Source organism: Ursus arctos, unplaced genomic scaffold (genome assembly GCF_023065955.2).
Source record: "Ursus arctos isolate Adak ecotype North America unplaced genomic scaffold, UrsArc2.0 scaffold_21, whole genome shotgun sequence".
Lineage (NCBI taxonomy): Eukaryota > Metazoa > Chordata > Mammalia > Carnivora > Ursidae > Ursus > Ursus arctos.
Window position 1 is genome coordinate 6,226,813 of NW_026622886.1, and position 11,279 is coordinate 6,238,091.

At 50.7% G+C, this 11,279-nt stretch overlaps 1 protein-coding gene across 4 annotated transcripts in view; it reads right to left on the bottom strand.

Moving 5' to 3' along the window:
• Nucleotides 1-9,297, bottom strand: part of TOM1 (target of myb1 membrane trafficking protein) — a 39,538-nt gene extending 30,241 nt beyond the window's left edge. Inside the window, exon 1 of one of the 4 annotated variants that reach the window (XM_026499716.4) lies at nt 9,147-9,297. In XM_026499716.4, coding sequence (XP_026355501.2) covers nt 9,147-9,198 — 52 coding nt within the window. In that variant the 5' untranslated portion in view covers nt 9,199-9,297. Of the gene's footprint in view, nt 1-4,779; nt 5,747-9,146 lie in introns of those variants that run through there. The other 3 variants (XM_026499714.4, XM_048217919.2, XM_057316320.1) reach the window with 3 other exon arrangements.
• Nucleotides 9,298-11,279: the final 1,982 nt, after the last annotated feature.

The window sequence follows — 11,279 nt, forward strand, 5'->3', positions numbered from 1 at the left end:
ACAGTGGCAGACACCTTGCAGTCTACCCAGCAGCCGTTCCTCCCTTCCCCGCCCAGAGTGCCAGTCCCATTCCCCTTTGCAGCGCCTACTCCCCAATGGGCACACGACCCTGTTCTGGTCCCTGGGGGGAAAAGGGGTGTCTGCTGGGCAGCGGTGGGGAGAGGCATCCCTTCTGGAACACAGGCACAGCTCAGGGAGGAGAAAGCCTTTTCTCTCCCTTCTCCTTTCCTCTCTTCTGGGAGGCTAGCTAGGGAATGTAGTGCCCATAGCTTGAACCCAGGAGGTGACAAGCTCAGGACAAACACCTTGGGTTTCAAAAGACACTGCTGAGCAAACCAACCCTGTAACTTCAGACCAAACTCGGCTGAGGGACCTGAGCAATGCTGGGCTGCTCCGGGGCTTGGCAGGCAGGACTCGGGGTGGAGACCCGGCCCAGGCCTTCTGTCCACCACCCCCCAACCCCCCCCCCCCACCCCCGTCCTGCTCCTTCAGGGCTCTGTGCTGTGAGCTTGTCCCCCTTCCAGGAATGTGCTCCCGCCTGCCTCCCCACCTTAAATCATGCTCCTAAGCCCAGCTCAAGGTCAGGTCACCAGGTGGAGCCTGCTCTGACCCCCTCGAGGGCCTGCTCCTTTCCTCCTGGGGCCAGCAGAATTTTGCACAGACTCCAACTGTTAAGTTCTGCTTGGTGGGGCTGTTAAAATACCTACAGAATCAATTTCTTTGTTTCTTCTCTCCCATTAGGCTGTGAGCTCAAGGGTGAGGATTCTTATGGCTCAGGAATTTGGTACATCAGACGGGACCGGCCCCTGATAAACCCGCGGGACATGTTTGCTGAACCAAGGATGAGGTCATACACACCAGGATAAGAAACCTTTGTAACACTTTAATTTAAATGAAACTCCTACCCTTCGGCCTCCATTGATCCCTTGGTAGCTACTGTGTAGAATCCTAATCTTTCTCCCAATTGGCAGTCTTTTGAGTATTTTTCTTAAAGATCTATGTATTTGTTTGAAAGAGAGTGAGCGAGTGAGAGCACAAGCACATGTGTGCTTGAGCAGGGGGAGGGGCAGAGGGAAGGAGAGGGAGAATTTCCAGCAAACTCTGTGAGGAGCCCAACATGGGGCTCCATTTTACCACACTGAGATCACGACCTGAGCCAAATCAAGAGCCGGCGGCTTAACTGACTGAGCCACGCAGGCGTACCTTCTTTGAATATTTTTAAAAAGTACCACGTCCCCCCTTAATCTGTCCTCTACACTAACGTCCTCAGTTCCTGTGACCATGGCACCCTAGATGTGATCTCTAGAGCCTTGCCATTCGGACTGATCCCGTCGGGGTGCAGGCCAGCCCAGCAGGCCTTCTGGAAATGCAGCAGGGGAGCTCACTCACCTGCCCACACTGGATGCTGTATTCGCATGAACACATTCTGTGACTACCTTAGGTATTTATGACTTCCACCTTGTGGAGCTGACTCCTGCAAAATTTGTCCTTGTGAAAGGCACTCACTCTCCACTGGCCACAGCACTTAGCTCTTCTAGTCTCCCCTGCAGCTAGAAGTGGCCAGGCGACGCAGGTCTGGCCAGCTCCCGAGGAAGGTTCTGCTCGCCTGATACGAGAGGCAGGGCAGCAGGCTCGGCAGGGCAGCAGGCTCCTTCACCTGCGCCTCCTGCCACACAGGGACAAGGGACAAGCATGAGGATGAAACCAATATGCTAATGATGGGGGTGGGGGAGAACTATAGAAAGAGCCATTACAAACGAAATCATTCCAGATGGATCCAGACATTTTCACTCAAAAGGAAACCCAGCACCCTCCTTTCAATTCTAAGGGGAAGCAACGAGGTGAAAAAGTTAGAAGGATGGGATCTGGACAAAGACAATCCCACTTTAAGTCCTGACTCACCGGCTGGGACCCTGAATGAATTCCCCTTTCTTAAAAAAAGTATTTATTCATTTATTTACTTATTTGAATAAACTCTACACCTAACGTGGGGCTTGAACTCATGACACCAAGATCAAGCGTCACATACTCCACCGACTAAGCCAGCCAGGCACCCTCATCCTGAATGAATTCCTTAAACTCTCTGTACCTCAGTTTTTCCCCTGCAGAATGGGGATAAAGAAAACATTGACCTTCCAAGGTCGTGTGAGGAGGAAACCAGAGAATGCATTTCAGTGCTTTGTATCCTACCTAGCACACAGTGATCATGAAAACAAATGTTATCGACTACAAAAATACCAGTAAAAAAATGTTTGAAAACTTCAAGCACCCCACAAAATAGATTTTTATTTTTATTTTTTTTAAGTAGGCTCCACATCCAGCATGGAGCCCAACATGTGGCTTGAACTCATGACCCTGAGAGCAAGACCCGAGCTGAGATCAAGAGATGGACACGTAACCGACTAAGCCACCCAGGCGCCCCATACAAATTAGATTTTTAAATCACATACATGCAGAAGCCATTTTTTCTCAGCCAGCAAAGTGTCTCGAGGCCCATGCTCCAAATGAACAAGTCTCTCCAGACCCAGCATGGAAAGTTCTACCAGTTTCCTAAGTTGCTGAGCCGTCCTTCCTCAAAACCCTGGCTCCCTCTCTCCTGGCATTCTGTAACCACAGGCCACAAGAGGAACTCTGAAATACCTTACAGAAGGCATTACTTCTGCAACCCACAATTTTAAAGTCGATGTAGCTAACTATAGCAGCTAACTGAAGAACAGTTTTGGTTATGTGGAGGAGGGTTTGGTAAAACTGTCCGGGTAAGAGGGAGCCAGGCCGTGAAAGCAGAGGCTTGACGTGGCTGGCCAAGGTGCCTGTAGCATTCTTTTCCCTCCTCCAACTTGTGAGTGTGAAAGACGTTACTGATGACACCCTCTCCCCTCCCTCAGTCCTTCTTTCTCTCATCTCTCTTTACTTCTGAGAGAAATTTATCTTACTGGATTGGCTCTTGTGAGTGTGGAGGCTTGGCAAGTTCAAAGTCTGTAGGGCAGGCCAGCAGGCTGGACACCCAGGGAACAGAGGCAGCTCGAGTCCAAAGGCTGTCTGCTGGTGGAATTCCCTCATCTGGGGAGGCCAGCCTTTCTTCTGTTAAAACTGTCACTTAATTAGACGAGGCCCACCCACACATGGAGAATAATCTGCTTTACTCAAAGTCTACTGATCTCATTTGAAAGATACCTTTACGGAAACACCTAGAATAATACCATGACCCGGGCAAGTTGACACATAAAGTTAACCACCCCAGGGGTTATAGTGCATCAACACAAACAAGATACCGCTGAACAGGGGACACCTCTGTCTGTTGTTAGGTTCTGTGGGTCTCAGCCTCATGCAGTCTGGAGGGCTCTGTTCTCTCCTCCTCTCACCCTCGTTCCTGGCTCTTCCCTTCCCTCCTCCACCTCCTCCACCTTCCCTGTCAGGAGCAAAGCCCAGCTCCTCGCCACGGATCTTATACGGCGGTTTGGCTCTCCATAGTGCTTTTCAGGGTTCTTCCCCATGTTTGTGGAGGCAGGGGTCTCTCAGAGGTTTTGTCACTTGCCTGGGGGACACAGGAAGGACCAGGAAAGGGCAGAACTGCTGCTGACAACAGATCTTTTGATGGAAGATCCAAGCTCTGACCCTACTTGGACTGTTGTCATCGGAGTGACCAAAAGGTGCTAGGCAGGGTCACATCAGGCGGGCTCACAGGCAAACTCGGACGTTTTGAGAGTTGCATATTTACTTTAACGTGGAAGAGAGAAACAAACACGAATTCCTTCATGATTTCATGGATATAATTACACAGGACGAGGTCATATTAAAAATGGTGAGCCAATAAAAGGAAAGCACTATGAAAATAAAGTGAAAGGTGGCACAGGGCAGACATAAATCATAAACATGGTGCATGAGGGACAGAAGTCTGCAGAGTGCTAGCTTAGACAGAGACCTCCTTGGTGAGGAGGTTAAAGAGTTAACTTGTCCTGAGTCCTGGTTTCTCACTGGGGGATGGCACCAAGCTAATTAGAAGACACTGCAGGTTTTGTTTTGTTTCTAAAACCAGAAGAGCGGAAATCCGGCACTTTACTCTTATTTCTTTGAGCTCAGTGAGGGAACAAAACCTATTCACCAGTTCTATCCGCAGGGTCAGGCAGAGGCTTTAATTCCCAAGGAAGAATCGGATCCACTCCACAGCCGGAAACCTGACCTGTCTATGAATGTGGCTGCCACCAGCCAGTGACTGCTCATTGCCCAGGGACAGCACGACCAACACAGAGGCTGCACTAGAGCCATGGCCCTGGGTTCACACCTCGGCTCTGTCACTAATTTAGACTATGCCCCAGCAACAACGATAAAGCCAGTAAAGAAATCGCAGCGGCTAACAGCTGCGGACACTTACTGTCTGGCAGGCACTGGGCTGCATGCTTCCCAACACAGCAACCTCCCAACACAGCAAAATGGCAACCCCAAGTGATACGTGTAAAAAATTCTTATTTTACAGATGTGAAACTGAAGAACAGGGAGGTTACATAACTTGCCCCAGGTAACAAAGCTGGTGGAGGCTGAACCAGGACTCAGACCATCTGGTGTAACTCAAGAGCTCATCCTGGATGCCTTACCACGCACACTAAGCAGCCAGTTGTGCCAAAGCCCTTTCTAGACATCATTTCCTATTGTCCTCTAGACAGAGACTTGGGCTCTAAGCTGGCTCCAGCACTTAAGAGATCAGGGACCCAGAGCTTTAAGACATGAGGGACCCCCAGGGCACACTGTGGGAAGTAGGAGGGATTGGGACTCGGGAGGCACCTGCGATGTGGGGCTCTCTGGAATCCCACTCTGAGGAACACTGCCTTCCATCATTCTGCATCTGGCCGGCTGGTCTGATCCAGGTCAGTGAACTGTGAACGCACATGTCAGTTAAGTCTGCTTTTGTATGGCCCACGAGCTAAGAATGGTTTTCACATTTTTAAATGGCTGAAAACAAATCCAAAGAATATTAGTTCATGACATGTGAAAATGATATGAAATTCACATTTTGGTGCCCACAAATAGTCTGATTGGAACACATTCACCTAGACATGGTCTATGCTGCTTTCATGCCATAACGACAGAGCTGAGTGGTCACAACAGAATCCACAGGCCCATAGAACCGTAAACATTTACTTTCTGGCCCCTTCCAGAAGGTTTGCAAATCCTAGTCTAGTGGATCCTGGCAGCCACTGTGGGAATCCTCCTGGGGAGTAAGCAACACCAATGCAGGGGGGTAGGGCTGTGTGTGCTGACCCTGAGCTCCCCTCCGGTTATGTTACTCTCTGCCCTCCAACTCTGTGGAGCCGCTCTACCACTCCTCTCAAGGCTGTTAGTTCCTTTCTTCCCTCTGGTGACCATCCTTCCCTGTCCTCATCTGTCCCCTTAGCTGTTCCTCCTCAGTGCTCTGGAAGTAGAGGCAGAATGGCAGCACATTGCAGACAGGCTACGGGCAACGGTGAGGGCACGTGCCATAGTTAGGAGCAGAACTGGAGCTGGGCCCAGGTCTCCTGCCTCCCAGCTTGGCGTTCCCTCAACAACATCACTTGAGCAGCCAGTTTGGTTTCCAGCTCATCACTCCCAAAATGGCCCTCCAGAAGGCCCGAGGTGTTCTCTCTACTAACACCTGGGATCTCCCCTCTATGATTCCTCCCTGTGACTCCCCTGGCTTGGTCTTTGTGGATCCAAGGGCAGCTCGCCTGACTTCTTCCCCTCTCCCGTCCGTCCCAGGGCTCGGCCTTAGGCTCGGAGCTCTCCTGTCATGTCTGGCTAGCACCACCTCCAGCCCAAGCACTGGGGGGGGGGGGGGGGGGGCTGGTCCTCGGGGACCGCCCATGTAGACAGCGTCTGTTGCGTGCAACATGCTTTCTGAGTCAGTTGGGTCTCTGACTCAAAGCACCAGGGTAAGCTGACAGTCAGAAATGGGCAGGGGGCTTCTTGGGTTGCCTTCTGACATCTGTCTATAAAACAACCCATAGGATCCGTCCTCAGAGGATACCGGAAAGGGTTTTGAAATCCTTGCAAGGAGAGAGCTGTGTCAACACCACCTTGTACTAATGATCTGAAATCCTTTCAGCCATAGGCTGCTGCTCTTGGGAGGCTCTCCTACTGAAGGATAAGGCTGAGTGACCTGGCAATGGGCACGGACTCACATGTATGTCATAACCAGCAAAGCTAATCTGTGGGTACAGCAATAACTGAGGATCTTGGAGGGCTGGACTAACGTAAATTCCAAACAGGCACTGCAACTGGATACAGCATGCTGAGAGGTAGGAGAGGATGGGGGCTCTGAGCCAGAGAAACCTGGGTCTGAATCCTGACCCCAAGTAACTGTGAAATGATACTTTCTCTCACACTTACTTTTGGTGAAATGGAAAATACAGCAAAACCCTGCAGCGTCACCGTGAATATTAATAAGCAGGCATGGTCCCTGGCACGTGGTATTTGCTCACAAGATGTTACTTTCTTTTTCTCCTTTCTTCCCTCCTATTCTGGGCCAGGGACCATGCCAGGTGCCGAGGGCGGGGGGCTCGCTTCATTCTCACCACCACCCCGAGAGGCAGATGCTCTTGTAGCCACCATGCCACCCAGGAGGAAGTGGAGGCTCAGAGCCCAAAGGCAGAGAGTGAAGAAGCCTGAGGAGTGGGAGAACTGCAAAGGCACAAAAGCAATGGCTGGATCTGAAGGGGTCAGGAAAGGAGACAGGGAAGGCCTCGGGGAGGAGGTGACAATGCCTGAGCTTTGATGGATGGACACGGGAGCAGGCACTCCAGGCAGAGGGAGCAGCAAACACAGAGGTGCTTGGCTGTGTGGGAGGATGAGGGCTTTGTGAGGTGAGTGACACTCACCCCTGATGAGCATCACTGGAACTTGCTGTGCTCAAGGATGCCAACTCTACAGGGCCCTACTCTCAATAAGGGGATGAAGTTGGCAGCCTGGAGATTCTTTGAATCCTATAGTTTACAAAACTACTAGGTCATCAATAATCACAGTCAATCAGCAGTCCTTCCATCTCTTTCTCTAAAAGAAACAGAAGGAATACTGAAGGCATTTACTCGAATGGCAGCTATTCTTCATTTAATTCTACTTTTTGAGCCTCTTCAGCTTTGGTTCAAATTTCATGGGTTCTGGGGAGTTCATCACAGCTTCACTATACCAATTCTCTGGGGGCTTGGGTGAGTCAGAGTCTCTGCCTGTGTAAAATGAAGGGGATGGGCTGGAATGGAGCTTTTCAACATGTGGTTTCCAATCCAGTAGCGTTAGCACCTTCTAAGAATTTGTTTGTAATGCATATTCTAGGGCTCACTCCAGACCCACAGAGTCAGAAACTCTGGGAGTGGGGCCCAGCCATCTATGTTTAACAAGTCTTCCAGGGAATTTTGAGAAGAACCCAGACTTAGAAAACCTTCAGGGTAAGGACTCTTCCAGTAGTAAAATTTGGTTTGGGCTCTAAGCTATTATGACTTAGTAGTATTCTCTCTGGGCAGAGTATTTCTTGTGACAGACAGGCAACCCTCAGGATAAGGTGAGAAGCTGTTTTTTTTGACCAGGTAAGGCCCAGAGAACAGGTGAGCTTTTCTAGAAAGGTTCAGAAAATGTGGCTGACTTTGAAGGTCAGATTTTTTTTTTTTTTTTAAGTAAGAACTCTCAAACCTGGCATGTGATGAAAACAGTGGTATCTGTTGTTGGAGAAATAAAGATGAGGGGAGATACGTTTTCTCTTTTCAGCTCCAAAACAATGACTCATTGCAGGGTGTGTGTGGCCGGGAGTCGAGAGGGTGCTCCTCAGAGGGCAGATTCCCCTCTCTGGTCCACAAGCTTTCTGGCTGTAAATAAGTCCTGGACTTCCATCCCCCTCTTGGACAAATTTGATTACAAAACCTCAGAAGAGCCACAGACACCCACAGTACCGATTACATCGCAGAGCCGGGTTGACAGTTAAGTGAGGTTTGGCCTCCAAGACAGTAAGAATGGAAAGAATGTCTAAAAGGTCCAATTTTCCCAGCCTGGACTGAATGTTACAGGCCATCAAGAGGATGAAGGAAGAATTTCACAGTACTGGCCACAGTTTCCTAATGCGAAGAGGCACATCCAGACTGCCCCTGGGGAAGTGTTAGCTGTTTGGGCCAGCGCCCCTGGTTTTTCTCCGTGTTGGTGCGCAGCAAGGAGCACCTATGAAACCCTCCGCCCAGCTATTTCCATGAGGATAAATATTACCACTTTCTTTTATATAGCAGGGCCATGTGCCAGGCATAGTTCTAAGTACTTACAATTATTAACGAGCTGAACCTTCACAACGACCCCACGGAATCAGGGACCATTAATATACCCCTAATTACAGGTGAGGAAACAGAGAGAAGGCAACGTCACAGAGCTAGTAAGTCTCTCGTCAACAGGGGGCAGGAGAGTCAGGAGACCTGGGCTCTGAGTAAGCCTGTGCCTCCTGCCAGGGTGCTTGGTCCACCCGTCTACAGAGAAACGAGGGAGGCGGAATCAGGTGGTTCCTGAGATCACTTCCAGCTCGGGGACTCTGTGACCGTGGGGTCGACCTGCTGCTGGTCTGGCGGGCTCGCCAGCGTCTGGCCGGGCCCCAGGCGCGGCAGGGCTGCCTGGCCTCGACCCCGCAAGTCGCCGGCCCAGACGCCAAGCCCCGGTCTCCTGGTCCTGAGAGAATGGACTTCTAGTCCGTCTCCGGTATCCGTGTCCCGAGAGCCCGGTGAGCCAGGAGGGAGTAGGCAGGGGCCCAGGAGCCACGACCCGGGCTGGGGAGGCGACGAGGGAGACAGGCAAGGGGCCCAAAGACGGTAAAACCACGCAGCCCCCTCCACCCCCAAAACTTTCTCCCTGGATTCGCGACCCCAGCAGCCACAGATTGGCTGAGTCGCGGCCGCCCGGACCCGCCCTCTCTCTTCAACTATTGGCTAGCGTAGACATCCATCACAAGCCGAGGCTTCCTAATGGACCACGGCTTTAGTCAATCAAGGTAGGCGGGAGGCTGGGCGGGGCCAGGTCGGGGAGCGACACGCCAGCCTCGTTACCCTCCCAACCTCCCTCCAGAGGGTGGCTTGGGACCTGGAGGGACCCCGGGGGACTGAGGCCGGGTGTGGGGCCCTGCGACGGGGCTAGGCGGGGCTCCGGGGACTCACCAATGCGCTGTCCCACCGGAGAGCTGAACGGGTTCCCCAGGAGAAAGTCCATCGCCGCGGCTGCCCCAGCCACCAACCCGGGGAATCAGCTGACAGCAACCGCCAGCGCCGCCGACCCGTCACGTGACGCGCCGGGCGGTCCGCGAGGGGACGTCCGTGGAGGCGGGGCGTAGGGAGTCGAGCGTGGCTACAGGCCCCGCCCCTGACGTGAAAGGTCGGGCGCCCAGAGGCGGAGGGCGATGACCTCACAGCCACTCGCTCGGCGTTTGCGGGCGTCACGCACGGCGTAGGGCTGGGGCTGATGTGGAGGGCGTGGCCCTCCAACCCGCGCCCCAGTGTTTTTTTAAGGGCGTGACTTAACACTCGGAGCTTCTGTCAAACGGGGTCTCAGAGCAGGGAGGGAAATGACTTGGGTAAGTTTACACAGCAAGCTCAGACCAGTTCTCACTCTAGTGACCTCACTAGACTCCGCCCCCATCGCTGGGGTTGACAGCATCTCTGGCCTGTTGTCTCCCTGCCCTGGTAGAGCCCTTCCTATCTGATGTCCAGGCCTCCCTGCTGCAAGATGCACCTTGCTTGCTGCCCAGATTTGCTTACCTCAGATTGGAGGCCAGCACCGGGGGATTGCTATCCCTTGACACAGAACCAACTCAGTGACCTGCAGCGAGGAATGGGCTTGAGGCCAGAGTGGCAGAAAGCATCCAGATGTCACAAGTGGGGCCTGGACCCATTTCTACCACTTACTGTGTGATTCAGACAACGAGCTTCCATTTTCTCCGGATGCTGGGATTAGATCAAGGACTGTATAACCTTTCTTTTTTCTTTTTTTTAGGTCACAGGCTCCTTTGAGAACTTGAAGAAAACCACCAACCTTTCGGAAGAGAAAAGGGCAGAGATACAATTTAACTTCAGGGAATTCTGGGGTCCCTGAAGTACAGCAGTAGACCCCAGGTTAAAAATTTTAAGAATCTCAAAGGCCTTTCCTAGTTCTAGGATTCTAGTATCTTCTTCAGCCTTCCTATGTACCATGTTTTAGATATTTCACCCACACATTAGATCGGATCTGACCTATTAGTTATGTTTTTTTCCTTTGATCATATGCAGTCCAAAAGACACAATAACCACTGCTTTGGTAGTCTGGGCTACTGCAGGGTGTTTTAGTATTTAATTGATCACAGTAATTGTGATTTTTTAATTGGAAAGGCAAGCAAATTGTACAAGTTTAGGATGATGGAGAACCTAAATTAGAACTTAATCACTTTCTTATGTTAACTTGAGCAGCCACAGGGGCTGATAGCTTTACTGTACAATATAAGAACTTTATGGAAGTCATGTGCTCCTGTGCTTTGAAGTGTTTTAATAATGCTCATGAGACCTATTCATAAATGCCCTTCTCCCCACTAGTCTAGCTACTCCGTGAGGGCTGGGATTCTGTCTACTTTGCTCACCACTATTGTCTAGCACAGTGACTGATATATGAAAATTTATTTATTTTTGAAGATTTTATTTATTTGAGAGACAGAGAGAACACGAGTGGGGGGAGGGGCAGAGGGAGAGGGACAAGCAGAGCCCCCTGCCGAGCAGGGCTAGATCCCAGGACCCTGAGATCACGACCTGAAGTCAGATGCTTAACTGACTGAGCCACCCAGGTGCCCCTGAAAATTTAAATCAATCTACCAAATAATGGTATTTGGACTATAAAGGGGGGAATGTACATTTAAGATGACTTCCATGTCAGGTACCTTCCATGTTTTTCATTAAGCATATTGCTCGTTTGTATGGAGGATATTTTGGCATAAACTTCTTTTGGATTCTTCCATTAGCAACCTTTAACATGCTCATGTTGGTGGTGATTTACCTGAATAAGGTTCTTGCTTCCTTGCACCACTCTGGTTTAAAGTGATTATGGGCAGATCTTGGCTTTATTGAGAATAAAACAGCCACAAGTTGTATGGGAAAAAGCAGAAACAGTCCACATACTCCCAAACAGGGAGTGGAATCATATCACCTTCATGCAAACAGAATAGTATATAGCTCTTCAGTTAAAAGTGGAAATATGTGGATTTGTCAACACAATAGATAGGAATGTAAGTGGCAAACACTAAGTGTAGTACAAAACTGATCAAAACTACG